The 17,776-nt window shown below is 52.7% G+C and overlaps 1 protein-coding gene across 3 annotated transcripts in view; it reads left to right on the forward strand.

The window, feature by feature from the left end:
- The first annotated feature begins 305 nt into the window (after positions 1 to 305).
- Positions 306 to 17,776, forward strand: part of Mob2 (MOB kinase activator 2) — a 58,804-nt gene continuing 41,333 nt past the window's right edge. Inside the window, exon 1 of one of the 3 annotated variants that reach the window (XM_015503344.2) lies at positions 306 to 401. In XM_015503344.2, the coding sequence (XP_015358830.1) occupies positions 385 to 401 (17 nt within the window). In that variant the 5' untranslated portion in view covers positions 306 to 384. Of the gene's footprint in view, positions 402 to 665; positions 794 to 1,586; positions 1,649 to 17,776 lie in introns of those variants that run through there. The other 2 variants (XM_048807885.1, XM_048807886.1) reach the window with 2 other exon arrangements.

Here is a 17,776-nt window from a genome sequence, read left to right on the forward strand (position 1 = left end):
CTATGGGCTCTCAGGGTCCAGCACAGGGTCTGGAGCGCTCAGGGTCTGCGGTCAGGGTCCGGGATCTGGAGCGCTCAGGATCCGGGTCTGGGTCCGGGCGCTTGGGGCCTGCGGTCAGGCTCCGGGTCTGGAGCCCTCGGGATCCGGGGGCCTCTGCTCCGGTGTCTGGGCTCCGGGGTTCTCAGGGTCGGAGGTCTAGGGTCCCGGCGCTCGGGTCGGGGTCAGCGGCCCCGATCCTCGGCGTCCCGCGCGGCCGCAGGGGCAGCCGGGACTACGCGTCCCAGCAGGCCGCGCGCGTCACTTCCGGCGGAGGCGGGCGCGACGAGTGTTTACTTCCGGCCGCCGGCGGGGCTGAGGCCGAGCGAGGCGCGGGCCCGCGCAGCCATGGACTGGCTCATGGGGTGAGTGGCGGGCTGGGCGCCGGCCTGCGGCGGGCGAGGGACGGCGGGTCGCCGGGCGGGTCCTCCGCTGCCCCGAGGCCGCGTCCGCTGGCTGCGCCGGGATCCGCGGCGGGCCGGGGCCGGGGCTCGCGGCCTGGGCAGTCGTCCCGCCCGAGGGCTCGCGGCGTCCTCTCGAGGGGNGGTGTCCTAGGATGGTGGAGCCCAGATGGATGGCCCAGGTGTTCCTCCATTCCTCCTCCTGCTGCTCATTTCACACATTTACTGAACATCCATTATGAAAATAGGAAGATATGCAAGATGCAGAGCAAGGGAGCCTCAGAGACCTCAGATCTTGCCACTTCTGTCCGTTGCTCACTTGATCAGGCTTCTCCCTGGATGAGAGCCAGCGAGGGGTCAGTATGAGTGAAGGAGCACACAAGCCTCCCAGGCAGGCTTGTGTGCTGATGCTGGATTTCATTTGCCATTCATCCTTTAACTAAGGATGGTTAGGTGTTGGTCTGGAAAAATTGGGAAACTATTATTTTTTTTTTTTACTATTTTTTGATACTTTCTTAATTGAAACTATTCAGTGTGAAAGAGGTATTTTGGAGTACAGTTTGTGTATGTTTTAAAAAGGTTTTTGTTTTAAGAAAGAGTTTCTTTGGATGAGTTCACATTGGGTTGCAAAGTGTGGACTCAGGGGAACAGCCATACTGCCTTCTGTATGACAGGTGTTAGAACCAGAGGAGTGGTCTGCAGATGAGCAGGTGAAAACCACATCTGCCCTTTTGCCAGGAGAGGCCCGCCCAGCCTGCTGAGCATCTAGCAGCCTTATCTTGTGCTCCAGCTGCTCCCAGGAAGGGAGGCCCTGCAGGGAAATGTGCTGGGGAAGCCAGGGCAGAACTCGGCGGGCGCGTTAGGACTTGGCGGGACCTGGCCAGGATGTTTCTGGAGTATTATGAGGTGTGGCCCTGGGCCTCTCTTCCTGTACATTTCCTCTGCTTGGCGCTGCTCTGAGCTGGCTGTTGAAGTCCTGTCCAAACTCTCTTCCTTCCTTCCTTTTCCTTTCTTACAAAAAGTAATTTATAAATCAAAAGGGTTGCCACCTGTGTAGTCAGCCTTAGCTCTGTTCTAGGCTGCGGGGACGGGGCACTGTCCAGGGGAAACTACTGAAGTCTGGGAGAGGAAGAACTCTTTCTTGCACTATTTGGTGCTTAGGGGATGCTCTGTCTCCTTTGCTGGTGGCAGCAGGCAGTTGTGAACAGAAGGTACATGTGTAGTTTACATTTTATCTAACGGAAAGCACAATACAGAGGCTCCTGAGCACCTGGGAGTCAGAGGAAGAAAAACTTCCTCCTTCCTGGGTGATGGGAGCTAACTGGCCCTCCCGTCAGGCCATCCCAGCCATGAGCCCTCACCCTCTGTGCCAGGCCTCAGGGGAGCCTTCCTGGGGCACCCCTGGCTCTTGTGGCACAGCAGGTGCCTACACAGTGGCATGCTTCTGCTGCTCTCCAGGCTGCAGGTGGGGTGGTGAGGTGCCTTTGGAGCTCTCTGGTGCTGGCAAGAGGAGGTGGAACTTCGTGTCGGCCATTCCGGACAGAGTGCAGTTGAAGGTGGTGACTTTTGCTTAGCTGACAGGTATTTGCTGCGAGGCCCCAGGGCTCCCAGCAGCCCTGTGCTCTGAAGGAAGGCCGGGGTGCAGGTGGCCAGCCTTCACTCCCCTGCTTCTCTCACAGGTGCTGTTTCCGGTAGCTGACACTGACTGGACTGGCTGGAGTCTCGCTTTGTTTCAGCGGCTTCCTGGGCTATCAGTTACATGCCACAAAGTTTGCCTGTTTTAAGTGTACAATTAAATAACTTTTAGGAAAATTACAGGCTTTCGTAACCATCATCCTGGTTTAATTTTAGAGTATTGCTGTCACTCCCTGAGAACCTTCTGGTCCATTGTGTCGCCTTCCCGGTTGCCTCGGGGTATTTAAGGTTTAGGCCTTTCACGCTGAAGGAATCAGGATGTCTGGCTTTGACTGGTCGTGTTGTGTACCACTTTTAAAGACCGTCTGTGTTGTGCATACCAGTGGTTTGTCCTTTTTGCTGCCACATGAGATCGCTATGTGGAGGCACACACATTATGCTCCTCCATTCACCCGTGGATGGACCTCTGGGTTGTGTCCACTCTGCAGTCATGATTGATGCTGTTGTGACTCAGCCCCTCATGGCAGTGAGCCTGGCCTCTTCCTCAGCCGGGGTCTCCTGGGTTCCCAACTCTCTGGCTGCCCTTTGAAGGGCTCCAAGATCAGTGCTTTCAGGTTCTCAGACTGGCAGAGGAGGGCAAGGACGTGCAACAGAAGCATGGCGGAGGTAGTGAGGAGGGTGCATAAGGATTTTCCAAGGAGACACGAGGAGCGCTGTGTCCAGGAAGCAGGAATAGCCATGCAGAAGCATGCTGGAAGAGGGCCATGCAGCCAGGCTGCCCAGCAGCCAGCCAGTCCTCTGCAAGCTGTGATTGCAGAAACCCGTCTTTCTATAGGGCTCTTGGGCTGGGTTTGCAGAGGTTTCTGTTGAGAGGATGTTGTTTTTGGATTCTCTTTAAAGAGGAGAGTGGTCACCAGTGCTGTGTGCACCAGGACACCCTCAGCAATACTTCATCTCTCTTGTGTCCTGCTTGGAGCATCCCCTAGAAGTCTCCACACCAAATGTCCTTGTAGCAGTAGGAAATGGGCATGGTGTGAACCTGTTGGAGGTGCCACAGGAAGGCTCTGCTGTGCAGGGCTGGTAGGCAGTGGCAGCGTGAACCAGTACATGCATGTCAGGCACCTGTGAGGCTGGTGTTTGCCCTTCACAGGGACTCTACCCACTATCTGCTTGGCAAGGCTTCTTCCCAGGGTCTAGGAAAGCCAATGCCCAGGACTGCCTGCCAGATCTTGCTAGCAACATTATGCTTAGGACTACAGATGAGGTTGTGCTTGCCTGTAAAACTGAGGAGCTTTTATAAAAACAGGAGAGGCTGTGGTCTCTGCCATGGTCATCAGGTACAGGAGGTGGATGTTGGATGGCCGCATTTCCTGTGTTGTCCATGCAGTGGCCATGGAAACAAACACTCAAACCCCGCTTCCTGTGTTTGTGTAGATACTACTGTGTGGTACTGTGTGGGGTTCAACCTGAAGAGCCTGTGGAAGGTGAGCATACCCAGGCCCTTGTCTGCTCCTCTGCTGCTTCTAGTTGGCTGCTGGGGGCATGCAGAGGGATGGCCTGTTTCCTGGGGGGATCCCTGTGCCCAGCCTCCTGCCGCTGCTCCAGGAGAGAAAGTGGTGCACATTGTTCTTGCCTGTCTGGGTAGAGGTGCCTCCTATTCTTTGCCTGCCTCGTGTTTGTTGTTCTTTCTGCACAGGATTTACGTAGCTGGGGCACACCCGCAGTGCTCACTGTAGCTCTGTGGGACAGTGCCTGGAACTCGGAAGTAGAAACAATTGAACAAAATGAAATGTGGACGCTTCAGGAGAGAAGGAGGAGGTGCTGGCAAGGCGTCTGGGCCCTGTGTGTCTGCGGCCCCTCCAGAGGGGTGTGGGCCCTACATCTCTGTCCTGGACCTGGCTGTGCACACGTTCCTCTCTCCTGGTTCCTTCTCTTTGGGGTTCTGTCAGAATGCACAGCTACCTGGCTGCATGGTTTAGCTGTGGTTCCCGTGGTCCTTGGTGGACATTCCCTGGGGCAGAGGGATACAATTAAGTCCACATCACGTGTTTGTGTGCTGTGGTTGAGCTTGTAGCTGCCGGGTTGGGTGGTGGTGATTTGGGTGAGCTTGAGCATTTTGGTGTGGCAGGAGGACAGGGAGCACCCACAGAGGTGGAGCAGGGGAGGTAGCAGATCTGGAGGCAGGAGAGGAGGTCTGTACTCGACTTGTTGCCTGTGTCCTTTTCAGGGTCAGGGGTTTTTCTTAGTTCCTTCAGGAGCACCCCTTCACTTCCCACCCCACCCTGGCACAAGGAACAGCCTTGGGAACCCCTGGGGAATCTGCACTGTGACATTCAGCTCCTTACTTGCTAGGCTGGGTCCCTAGTCTGGAAAGGCCTGTATGTGCCAGGTGGCCCTGAGGAGCCAGATGCCTGAGCCTGGAGCTGCCCTGGGGGTGAGCCCAGGGGTGTAAAATTAGCTCAGGCGTGGTGTGAGCACGCTTGGCTTGTCCCTGTGGGGTCTGGCTCTGCGTGGCTCTGGCCGGGTCCCCTCCTCCACAGAGGCTGCTGTTGCTGACAGAGCTGCTTTAGGTCTTCTCCCAGCCACCTGTCTTCCCACTCCACGGTCTGCTCTCTTGGGGCCATGTGTGGTAAGCTGGGTGCCAGGTGACAAGCAGTAAGTGGCATTGGAGATATGAGACTGTGTAGCCAGTGTGGTTGAACTGAGTGGCCCCTGTGTCCTGTGCTGTGGTAAGCAGAGTTGAGGGGCCCGCCCAGGGGAGCCTCCCTGCTGTTGGGGGTAGGGAAGTAGAGATGGGAAAGTCCTGAGAGGTCCCCGAGGATGCCATGAGATTACGAGAGGTGGCTGTCTGCCACCTCCCCAGGCCACTGTGAACTTGGGGACTTGTTTATATTCTGTATTTTACAGTTGAGTATGGTCTTTACTATTTTTGATGAGTGGGTTGTCCCTAATTGAGCCAGGGGACTGTGTTCACACTGGCTCCTGTGGAGCGAGCGCCTTGCTGCACTTCCTGCTGGCTGTGGAGAGGCAGGCGTGCGGAGGGGGGGCCTAGGCCGTAGACAAGAGAGCAGGGAGCCTAAGCATGGCTCTGGGGTGACAGCCAAGGTCCTGTTGGTCTCATCTCTGGCGACTGTCTTAGGAGAGTTGTGGATTGACACAGATGCATCAGTGGGGCCAGTACCCAGGCTTCTGCTTATTTATTTACTTTTCTTCTGGTACTGTCATTTTTCTACTGTTTTTAACTGGTGCATTATATTCATACATAACGATGGGGTTTATTGTCATATATTTATACATGCATACAAAACAATGATAGAATTTGGCCAGTATCACTCCCCAGCACTCCCCCTCCCTCCTTTTCTCCACCCCTAATCCCTTTCCTCTACTGATCTCCCTTTGATTTTCATGAGACCCTCAGCCCCCACCTTTCTTTTCCTTTTTCCTCTTTAGCTTTCACATACTAACCAGGTTTTAAAAAATGTGATATGAGCTGGGTGCATTGGCGCATGCTTGTAATCCCAGTGGCTATGGAGGCTCTGAGACAGGAGGATTGTGAATTCAAAGCTAGCCTCAGCAAGGTGAGGCAGTAAGCAAATTTTATTTATTTGTAAATAAAATACAAAATAGGGCTGGGAATGTGGCTTAGTGGTCGAGTGCCTCTGAGTTCAATCCCTGGACCCCTTCCTGTAAAAGATGCAATATGAAATAATATGAAATATAATAAACCAACAAAGACCCCATGATGTTAAATGGGAAATATTATAAACTTGCAATTTTATATAGTCATCTCTTGGTATTCCTGGGAGGCTTGGTCCTAGGACCCTGGAATACCAAACCTTTCAAGACTGAGTTCCTTACATAAAGGTGTTTATTCGCGTAGAACCTATGCAGGCCCTCCTGTGTACTTAGTCATCTCTAGGTGATTTGTCATGCCTGACACAAACTAACTGCTGTGTAAATAGCATTGTTTAGGGAATAGTGATGTTTACATATTAGGCTGGTGAATCCGGTGGTAGATCTCCCAGGTATAAGGGCTAGACAGGAAGTATGTGTTTCCCGGCCCTGTTTCTGTGCACGTGTGCAGAGCACCGTGGGTCTGCCTCAGCTCGGCTTGTGAACTGTGACAGCCAGGGCCGGCGAGTCCTCCCCACATGCCCTGTTGTCATCGGCTGTGTCTTTGAAGCAGTGGTGGGTCTGGGCAGAAAGCACAATTTTATACTCTTTTTTTTCCCTCTCCAGTGTTAGGGATGGAACCCAGGCCTTGCACATGCTAGGCAAATGCTCAGGGAGCGCAACTTGCTGGCTCAGGGGTTCCACTCCCAAAAGTAAAACGCCAGCCCCATGAGGTTGCAGGTCAGTGTGCCGCAGGGGCAGGGGCCAGGCTGTGGCTCTGCACACAGGTAAATCTCTAGCGTTGGCGTGGCTCTGAGGCCCTGACTGGGGCGAGGGTGGGCTCCTGCTCGTCAGCCTGCTTGGAACGTCCTAACTCAGGATTCTTCTCTCAGGCTCCAGCCCCCACCCTCAGGTTGTTCTGTGCTGCCTCCAGCAGTGGGGGGCTGGCAGGCCTGGAGGACCTTGCTCCAGTGCCTCTCCATGGGGAACCTGGGTCTGCTCCAGGCCTGTCTCCCTGTGGAAGGCTCTTACCCATGGAGGGTCCCCTCAGCTGGAGTAGGCTCTCCAACTCCGCTCCAGGACTCTTCACACTCTAAAGGTCACAGGGCTTAGGTAGATAGTTATGATCAGTACTCACTGTTTTAGGAATTAAAAGTGAGGGACGGGGTTGTGGCTCAGTGATAGGGTGATTGCTGAGCACACACAGGGCACTGGACTGGGTTTGATTCCGGCACCACATTAAAAAAAAAATAAAGGTATTGTGTCTATCTACAACTAAAAAATAAATAAATAAATTGAAAAAATCTCTAATTCGTTTAGAAAGGATGAGAACCCAGAATATGTTAATATTAAAATTTTTAAGTAAAGAGTAACTGTTTTCTGGAATACAAATAGTGAGCAGGGGAATGGCATTGTTTTTCTCAGAGCTGGATGCAGGTCAGCCTGGTTGATTCTCTTGTGGTCGTGTACTTGTGGAGCTCTGCACAAGCTCAGGGGGGATGATGGTGAGGGATACCGTGTGCTCGCGGTACTGCCCAGGGTCCCCTGTGGGCCTGGACCCTGCTCGGGCACTGTCGCTCTCAGGCTCTTGGTGCTGGGCCTCCACCAAAAGAACCACAGTGGGTGCGCTGGAGGATGAGAGCCTCGCCTCCACAGTTTTTTGTTGGTCAGGGAATCAGAGCACCCAGATTTGGGGGCAGGAGTGGAAGGGGACAGCCTGCTTCTTGACAGGGCATTCAGGGGCAGTGGAGGTACAAGTGGGGATGCTGGGCCAGCTGTTCCTAAGATCCCAGCAGCCCTGGAGTGCCAGTGACAGTTCTCAGCCTTCCAGGGCAGGTGAGGAGTCAGGAAAGGGTGCAGGCAAACTGATTCCTCTGCATGACAGTGTGGAGAGTAGGGTTCAGGGCCCAGGTGGGCAGCTTGTGTGCTTCCCTTGAAGTGACTGAGTTGGACCTTACCAGCAGGGTCTGGAGGGTGTGAGAGTCCTCATGGTGGGTTGAGTGTCGTGCTGGGCTGTCAGGAGGCAGTCTTAGGTACCCTTAAGCTGAGGTGGGGAGAGCTCATTTCTGTTCCTGTCCATTGCTACGGTTGCCTTGATATCTACTTATTTCAGAAAGGCTGCTTACACTGGAAGTGTGGGCCCTCAGAGGGTGAAAGTGACAGCTGGACTTTAGCCCTCCACACATCATCCCAGACCCCTGAAGTGTGCAAGGGCTGCCTTTCTGATATGCCTGGAGTTGCCTGGTGGGATATGGGCCTAGGCAGCCAGCACCCAGGCCTGGGTGCTCCCCTAGGGTAGCTCTGCCTTTCCTCTCCACCCTGTGGAGGGCAGTGTGCAGCCAGATGTGGGCCCCCTGCTCTGCTTTCACCCATCCTCGCTGAGCGGACGGCTTCATCTCCCCTGGAGCCTGTCCCACACAGGCAGCACTGGTTCTTGAGAGCAGACAAGTCATGATCACAGCACCTTGACTCTGCGCCACCTGCTCTTTTGGGGCAATTGTGGAGCCGTCTTGGCTCTTGGGTCCTCACCCCTTACAGAAGCCTGGGCTGGAGGGCCGGCCCGTTGTGTGAGTGGCTACTTTGAGCACTGCCGAGGTGGTGCCTCTTTCTAGTGGAGTTCTGTAAAGGCTCTGCTTCAAGGAGATGGCCAGGCAGAGAGTGAGGGGGCTATCTGGGTTCTCACTTCCTGGTCCCGTCCCTGAGTGGAGGTTGCATCTGACCCCAGTGTGTGGATGCTGGAGGGCTGCTGAGGCCGACTTAAGTACCTGCCGCCCTTCTTACCTGGGGCCACTCTTCCACCTGTCACTCTGGGAACTCTCCTTGTGTGCCCTCACAGACACAGTCGCCCCGCATAGTCGAGGGTCAGCACCCGTGGGAGCGGCACAGAAGCACCAAGGATATGTGGTGAGCCAAGTGTGCGTCTGCGCTCGCCCCAGCCTGCCTCTCCCGGGGTCTTGCCTTATTCTTTGGTTGAGTGTTTTAGAAGGACCATCCCTCTGCCTGCCTGCAGCAGGCTGGCTTACTCCCTTCACCTGGACAACACCTGTCCCTGTCCCCACTCTGTTTGTCTGGCTGGAGGCTTTCCCACAGAAGTGTCCTGCATTCTGCTGACAGCAGTGCTGCCCTGTGCCTCCCTGTGGTGACTTTGTGCTGCCTTCAGCCTGGCCTTTCAGGCCCTCTGCAGGCAGATCTGCTTCCTCTGTCCTGCTTGGTCCTGTCAGCATGGCTCCCCAAAGGACATGCAGCCTCATGGTCCATGCCAGGCCCTTTGCCCCTTCCCAACTCCTTTGGGAGCCCTGACTGCCTCCTGACCGCCTCTTCTTCCCTGATTTCTAAGCAGGTGTGACACGTGCCTGCCCTGCCTTTAGTTTCCTCCCTCTGCTCTTCTCCTGCCTTCCTTCCTTCCTTCCCTCCCTCAGCATTTTTTGAGGTCAGGTCTGTGACCAGCGGTGCAGGGCAAGGCAATGAGGCCCATGAATGGATGTCTGCTCTGAGCCCTCCTGTCCACAGTGCCCTCTGAAAGGAGGCACCTCACTTTGGAATGGGGACACGTGCCCATGTTGGATGCTTGGCCCTTCCCTTAGTGGCCAGCCATCTGTCTGCCTTGGGAAGCAATGCTACCCTTTGTCCTGGCCAGTTTCTGTCAAGGTTGCTGGAGGGCGTGAGGAAGAAGTGTTTATCCTCCGCCATGTGCTTGTCTTTGCTCCTGAACTGCTTCTGCCCCTGGTCAGTTTGTGTGCCTGCAGGTTGCCCTGGGATTTTCCTCCTGCCTTGTTCTTGTCCTCCCACGATGAAGGCTAGTGCCACCACCATGCCACAGCCTGCAAATAGCATCCAATTCACATGCCTTCGAAGGGTGCGAGGCTGTGGGGACACTGGCGGGTCCTATTGGGTGGGGCTGGCAGCTCAGCTTGATGCCTTGACTCTGTCGAGCAGTTGTTTGGGAGAACCAGGGTGTCTGAGGGAGACTCAGTGGGCAGAGGCTTGGCTCCAGCTGGCAGCAGGTACAGCTGTCCTCTTCAGCAGGCAGCTGCTGACCCACTCTGATGGGCTGCCAGACCGGAGGCTTTAGGTGGGTTCTGGCTTTCTCAGTGCCCTTGGGCTGCCCTCAGTTCCTCTGGGAGATGGGAGGAGCTGGTGGTCACTACCCAGTACCAGCTACTCATTAACTAGAAGCTGCTAAAACAAATACGCCTCCTGGGCAAGGCTGCTCCCTATCTGGTCAGGCTGTCTCCACATTAGGTCAGCCTGCGGGCTGAGGGGTCCAAGTGAGAGGATTCAGTGGGCAAGACAGGCATCCAGTTTTGTGCCATCATTGGGCCCTAAGGCCAGGTGTCATCTCTGGCCTCTTTGAGTGCCCACCGCACAGGGCTTGGCCTGACAGATTTGTGACTTGGGGAACTGAGATCCACTGGCTTTCAGGCTGGAAGTGTCACCTTGTCAGGGCACGCGAGACAAGGAGATGTCTTGGAGAGAGGAGCTGGGATGGTTCCTTGTTTAAGAAGAGTTCCTGTGCCCCAGGCCCAGATCTGAAGGACTGTGCTTTCTGACAGCCTGGACTGATCTGCTGCAGCACTGCGGGATGCCAAGAAGCTGCCACGTCCTGTGGGTGAAGGAGGAAGGGGCCGTGCTGGCCAAGCAGCCTGCTCTGGTGTTTTAAGAAGTCCCACTGGCGACTCTGCACTTTGCTGTGTGGTCAAGCTGCTGTAGGGGCTGCTTATCTCTTGCATGTGTCTGCATTGCCCACAGCCTGATGGACCCTGCCGTGTTCCTTGGCTGCACCTCCCAGCAGACCCCATGGGCTTCACCAGTGAGTGAGAACTCAGCACAGGCCAGCAGTCCTAACGAGGGAGGGACACACAGGAGCTGGTGCCACCAAGCCAGGCCCTGTACAGCAGAGTGGCGGGCACTGTGGGCTCAGCAGCAGGATACCTGGTGTGCTGGCTTCATCTGGGTGAGTGCTTTTGCAACGGTGTCCGGTGGGTTGGCTGGTGAGGGTGTAGTGGTCAGGACAGAGTCCTGCTGCTGGCCCTGGCAGGTAACCTCCACAGCACCCCTTTTCACTGACTGCTTTCTACCTGTGGCGCAGGAATAAGCTGTTTTCTTTGCCTGCGGAGGGTGGGGCAAGCCAGTTCCTGCAGGGCTCCCAGCATAGCACCAGCACCTGCGGCCAGGAAGGAAGGTGAGGTGGCCATTGTTACTGTTGTTGTGTTTCATGTTGATGTTTAGGACAGAAGGGAAGGTGCATAAGAGAGGCCACCAGGGCCTTCCACTGTGTCAGTACAAGAAGGGGCAATTTCCAGAAAGATGCCACCAGTCTTGGGTGGAACTGGGTCCTTTCTGGCAGCTTAGAAAGACAGATTTGCGGTGTGAGTTCCCTCGAGAGTCTGCATTGTGTCTGTGTAGACATGCCATTTCCTGGTGGTCCATGTGCTGCTGTCAGAGGGACCGGGAGAGACCAGCCTAATGACACTCCTCCACCCCATGCTTGCTTCCTTGCCCTCCAGCCTGTGTGCCCCCGCTTCTCTTCCCATAGCCTGCTGTGGGGACACACTCAGGACCCTCCATTGCACTTGTGGAATGCTAATGGGTGTGCCTCGAGTCTTGTGCACATGACACCGGAACAGGACAAGGTCTTGTCTTGTGGGACTTGGCATTACATGTCCATCACAGAAATAGGAAGCATAGAAAAAGAACAGAAAGCAAAAAGCAAACCATCCCATTACCAGGGACAGTCATTCTGAATTTTGAGCTAAAGCTGTGTCCTACAGCCAGTAAGCAGTCACGGGGTGTAAGATGCTTGTGTCCCCGCCAGGAAGACTGGAGGGGAGGCCTGTCTAGTCCAGGCTATTGTGCAGCTTGCACTCCAGGAGGTGACAGTCTGGCTGCACTGGGTGGGGCCCATAGCTGCCCACCTCCAGTAGGCTCCTCCCATGCTCTGGGTTGAACAGCTCTCAGGTGCACGTGGCAATGTTCCAGGCCGTCCAGTTGTCCAGCCCACATTTGGGAGTCATGTGGGTGGAATGGCACACAAGCAAAGGGCTGGTAAGGGAGGTCTGCTGACAGCGCCTGCCCATCTCACATCTGCCTCTTTGTGCCCAGTGTCCTCCCTGCCCCTGCCAGCACAGCAAGGCAAATGGGATGGGACGGACTGAGGCTAGCACACAGTGGTCTAAGGCATCGCCTTGGCTGTCCCACAGATCAGGCCACAGTGTTCTTGTGTCCAGAGCTGTGACGTGGGTTATTGTGTCAGGTCTGGGTCTCCCTCACTGCCTCTGCTGTGTGAGCATAGTGGTCCCTGGCTGGCAGGCAGCGACTGTGCCTGCAGCCATTGCAGTACAAGCTGCATTTGCTTAGGGGAGGAGGGGCTCCTTGTAAGATTTCACCATGTTCCTGGCCCTGCAGGCAGTGAGGGTGCTGGGCTCAGGTGTTCTGTGTACCTGCAGGTGTGGTGAAGTGTAGTGGATTGTGGTGTAGGGCTGTTCCTGCGGTGCTGTGCTTTGGTCCTCATGGGACAGAGGAACCACCTCTGGAGTGCCCCACCCAGCCTGGTGATTCCAGAGTCAGGTAGCCCTGCCCACAGCCACGGTCTCTACATTTTTTCTGGGGCTTTGTTTTTATCCAGTGGCCCAGGGGTGTGATCAAGAGGCACCCAAAGCTGTTCCCAGGCTTGTCAGTGCTCTCTGCTGACTCTTCTGTCTTCACAGCCAGGTCCTCCCATCCCAGACAGGTGGGAAAGGGTAGGAAGTCCTGGGCCCTTGCCCTTCTGAGCGTTGGTGTTCCTTGCTAGGTGCAGTTGATGGGACGGGAGCACTGCTGTGGGTAGTTTTTCTTTCTGTCTTCTTTGTATGTATGTGTGTGCTGCTAGGAATTGAACCCAGAGCATGTTGCATGCTAGGCAAGTGCTCTACCACTGAGTTCTATCCCCAGCCTAGCACTGCTATTTTATGTCATTTCTGATAAAAAAATATATATCTGTATGTTCCCTGAAATGACATTTGTAGGACTCTAGAGCAATGATCAAACCCTTTAAGATAAGGACCCTGGCCATGTCCCTGGTGAGAGAGACTAGGGTTGCACTGTGTCCTGAAGCCCTGGGCCAGCTCCTGGCTGTAGGGTCTGATCCAGAAGCCTGTTGGTTTCCTGGGCTGACCCACCTTGTGGCCCCTTCCTCTTAGGAGAGGTGACTAAGGCAGAGGGGATCTGTGTCCTGGTCATTGACTTGAACCCTCCACAAAGCCATCATAGAAGAGACTGAGCATGTCATCCTCCTACTTAGCAGACCCTCTGGTAGACTCTGTTGCCTGTGGGATGAAGTCCAGATCCATCTCCCTCCAGCTTCACCCCATGTGCCCAGCCAGCTGCAGCCTGGCTAGCCCTCTCTCGGATATCCCTTCTTGTACTAGCTCACCTGGCCTGTGCTCAATCGTGTCCTCAGCCTTGGAACTTCCATTTGCCTACCTGACTTCTGCACAAAGACCCTGCATGACTTCTCGGGCTGGCTCTTGGGTACCTCAGTTCCAGCCCCCCTGTGCCAGTAGCCTTGGGACCTGGACAGATGGGGCAGGTGGAGCTTTCCAGTCACCTGAAGGAAGTTGTCTTGGTGTGCCCTTCCTCTTCTTCCCAGGGCCCTGGGGGAGGACACAGCAGCCATGCAGGCTGAGCTGCAGGAAAGTCCTTCAGTAATGTCAGGGAGGGGGCTCTGTCCTGCAGCTCATCTGGCTCTAGCCCAAAGTCAGCATGAGGTGTGTGGCCCAGGAACACATCGGGGCTGATTCAGGGAGCAGAGAGCATACCACCTGTGGGCCATATGCCCCTTCACGAACTCTGAGAAACTTGCAGATTCCGGCCTAGACCTCAGTTAGTCTCAGTGTCTTGAAATTACTTCAACTGTGTTCCTTCCTGACCAAAGCAGCATTAAACTGGAAGTTGACAGAGGTAGTAACTCCTTAGGCTTAGACATAAGGAATCACATTTCCCCTCTTTTAATTTTTAAAAATTTTTAGAGCGTTATAATTATACGTAGTATTTGGGTTCATTTTGACAAAACAATATACATGCAAGGCATTTGATTTCAGTTCCCATTTCCCCCTTCTCTTTCCCCCCCCTCACTTTCCCCCATCCCCCATGGCCTTTCCTCCTGTTGATCTTCCCTTCACAGCTTTATCTATTTAAGTTCGATTTTTTTAATTCATATATGTGTATGCACACACACATACGTAAGTAGTATACAGGTGAGATTCTTTTTGGTGCGTTCATGTAGGTGTGCCACCAGCTCTTGTTGACTCCATGCCGTCTTTCTACCCTCTCCCTTGCTTCCTCCCTTCTTGGCCTCCTTCCTCTACTCCCATGATCTCTCTCAGACCTTTAAGATATCCACTCCCCTCCCTACCACCTTCTTTCCCTTATTTTACTCTGGCTTCCACATATGAAAGAGAACATTTGGCTCTTGATTTTCTGAGTTGAGTCTGGTTTATTTCTTCTAAAATATTCTCTCGATTTCCATTCATTTACCAGCAAATGCCAGTATTTTTTCCCTTTTTTTATGGCTGAGTACAACTCCACTGTGTTTATATACCACAGTTTCTTGTTCCATTCATCTGTTGTTGGCTTCTGGGTTGATTCCATAATTTGGCTCCTGTAAATTGTGCTGCTCTAAATATTGAAGTGGCTGTGTCACTACACTATGCTGATTTTAGTTCTTCTGGATAAATGCTGAGGAGTGGGATAGCTGGGTTGTATGGTGGACCCATTCCTAGATTTTTGAGTAATCTCCACACTGCTTTCCATAATGGATGTACTAATTCACATTCCTTCCGGCAAAGTATGAATGTACCTTTCGTCCCACATCCTCTTCAGCATTTATTATTGTTTGTGACTGTTAAAATGAAATCTTGGTTTTGATTTGCATTTCCCTAAATTTTTAGAGAAGTTGAACATTTTTTCATATATTTGTTGGTCATTTCTATTTCCATTTGAGAAGTTTCTACTTATTTCTTTGGCCCATTTATTAATTGGGTTATCTGGTTTTTGGCATCACATTTTTTGAGTTCTTTATATATTCTGAATATTAATCCCCTGTTAGAAGAGTAGCTGCCAAAGATTTTTCTTTTTTTTTCATTCTGTAGACTCTCTCTTTAGTCTCTTAATTGTTTCCTTTGTTGTACAGAAGCTTTTTAGTTTGATGGCTTCCCGCTTATTGATTCTTGGTTTTATTTTTTGAGCTTTAGGGGTTTTGTTGAGGAAGTCAGTGCCTGCACCTATATGATAGAGTATTTGACCCTATGTTTTCTTCTAACAGTTGCATGGTTTCTGGTCTAATTCCCAAGTCTTTGATCACTTTGATTTTACTTCCAGGCAAGGTAGGAGATAAGGATCTAATTTCATTCTTCTGAATGGGATATCCAGTATCCCAGTTCCATTTGTTAAGAAGGTTGTCTTTTCTCCAGCATGCATTTTTGGCACATTTATCAAGAATCAGATGTTGTAAGTATTTGGGTTTGTCTTGGTGCCTCTGTTCCATTGGTCTTCATATCTATTTTGATTCTAGTACCATGCTGTTTTTGCTACAGTAGCTCTGTAGTATAATTTGAGATAGAGTATTGTAATGCTTCCTTCATCGCTGTTCTTGCTCAAGATTGCTTTGGCTGTTCTGGGCCTCTTGTTATTCTTCCAAATGAATTTTAGGAGTGCTTTTTCCAGTTCTATGAAGAATGTCATTGGTATTTTGATGGGGATTTCATTGAATCTGTATACTGTTTTGGTAGTCTGGCCATTTTAATCATATTAATTCTGCCTATCCATGAGCATGGGAAGTCTTTCCATCTTCTGAGGTCTTCAGTTTCTTTCTGTAGTTTCATTTTAGAGGTCACTGTAGAAGCACACTTCTGAGTAACTGGTGGGACAAAGACTTAGAAAATGGCTTTCACTGAAAGATAACACAAGTATTGCAAGACTTGCCAGATGCAGATAGGCCAGAGCAGTTTTGAGCCTTCAGCATGCCTTTGACAAACCATGTGGTGGGAGGAGGAGGGAGATGGTGCTTGGCCAGCCAGACAGGAGGGGAAGCCTCAAGGAGAGATTTGTTGGCCAGAGGCTGATTCTGTGAAAACAGGAATTAAGTGAAAGATGTCAATGAGACTGAGAGAGAGAGAGAGGAGAGGGAGAGAGAGATGCTGACTGCAAGCCATGATGAGCCATGCTGGGTATCTGTCGGTATTTAAAAACTCTGGATTTTAAATTTAAGCCTCACAGCATAGAAAGAAGAGCTGAACCAGTGGAACGCAGTGCCAGGAGTATCCAATATGTCCTCTGGCAAAGTCCTGTAGAAAACACTGGACTAGAAAAGAGTAATGGAAGATGTCCTCTTCGTGTCGTTTCATATTGGTTGCATGTCAGGAGGGTAATATTTTAGATCTTTGTGTTAAATAAAATACATCAAAATCAATTTCACTTTTTTTTTTTTGCTGCTGCTGCTACAGCTGCTTCCCCCCTCCCTTTTTTCTTTTTTTTTTGGTACTGGGGATTGAACTTGGGGCACCTAACTTAACCACTGAGCCACATCCCCAGCCCTTTTTATTTTTAATTTTGAAACAGGGTCTCACTGAGTTGCTGAGGCTGGCTTTGAACTTGTGATCCTCCTGCCTTAGCTTCCCAAGCTGCTGGGATTACCAGCTTGCACCACCACACCCAGCTTCTTTGACTTCTTAAATGTGGTCATTGAAAGTTTAAAATTATACCCATGGCTCACATTATGGTTTGCATCATATTTGGGGGGCAGGGATGGCACTGTTTGAGATCTTGACCCTTAGATTAAAAAAAGGGTTTCTTAATTAGGACTGGAAAGTACTAACATACAGGAAAGGATGAATGGTTTGGTTTACATTGAAGTTGAGCAGCTCTGGTCATCAGATGCTGCCTTTTAGAGAGAGAAGCAGCCCCTGAGGGGTGAGACTCAGGCCCAGTACTCCCAGCAGCAGCCAGAGGCAGGAGCCAGTGCCTTGGGAAGTGGGAAGGGGCTTGAGCAGCCATGGAGAGGCCTTGCAGATGGCCCTGGCTGCATGGGGGGTGAGCCAGGGAAGCCTGGAGACACAGACCCCGTCCGCACCCGTCCGCACGTGCTGATGGCCGTCTGTCTGGTGTGGGTGGGGTGTGTGGGGAACCTCATGGGAACAGCTGGTGCAAGGGCTGGGGAAATGGAGGGAGGAAGAGGGCCATCAGTTCCCAATCCTGCTAGCCTGAGGGTTAGCACCTCAGTGCATGTCCCTAAATGGTGGCCTAAGGGGCAGGGGCAGCGCTGCTCTCTGGAGGCCCCACTCACCTTGAGGCACACTAACAGGCCAGTGTCTGAGACCATGGGATGGCTCCTTCCTTGGCGATGGGAAGACAGTGGGACTGAGGAAAGAGAGAAGATGCTCAAGGAGCTTGGTGACTGCAACTGACCCTGGTTCAGTGCAGAGAAGGCCCTGAAGCCATAGGTAGCCCCCAGATAAATGCACCTGGACGTAACCATCACAAACCAGGCTTCTCTGGGAGAGGCTCCAGAAGCAGCCTTTGTGAGTGGGAGCGAGTCAGGACTTGCCCTTCCTCTCTGCCAGCTCAGTGGCGCCTGGCTCTGAGCTGTCCACAGGGCGGCAGTCTCCTTGCTGCCTGTTGGAGTCAGGGCTCCGCCCTGCGTTGCCAATTTTGACAGTTGTGCTGAACCCGCTTTGACTAAGAGATGGAAGTGCCGACCTCAGTTTCTAGAGCAGCCCAGTCTCTTCCTAAACTCCTGGTTTTGGTGTGACGTCTTATTATGCCATGGAGTTCACGCCAGTCTTCAGGTTTCCCCAGCCTGGCAACAGTTAGACGTACCTCACAGGTTCCAGGGCTTACCCTTCCCCAGTAGTGGCTTGTCCCTCTGACCTATATCCCATGTCTCTGGCCAGTACCAGAGTCCTTCTTCTCTGCTCTTCTACTTGGGTGGCCAGAGGCTGCCAAGAAAGGACTCAGATTCATATCCCTACCTCTCATTCCCATCCAGCTACACGCTGGGTGTCCTCCCAATGTAGTATTTGCCTGTAACAGCTCTGCTTTCTCCTGGGCTCCATGTG

The sequence above is a fragment of the Marmota marmota genome, unplaced genomic scaffold, assembly GCF_001458135.2.
Source record: "Marmota marmota marmota unplaced genomic scaffold, marMar, whole genome shotgun sequence".
Taxonomy (NCBI): Eukaryota; Metazoa; Chordata; class Mammalia; order Rodentia; family Sciuridae; genus Marmota; species Marmota marmota.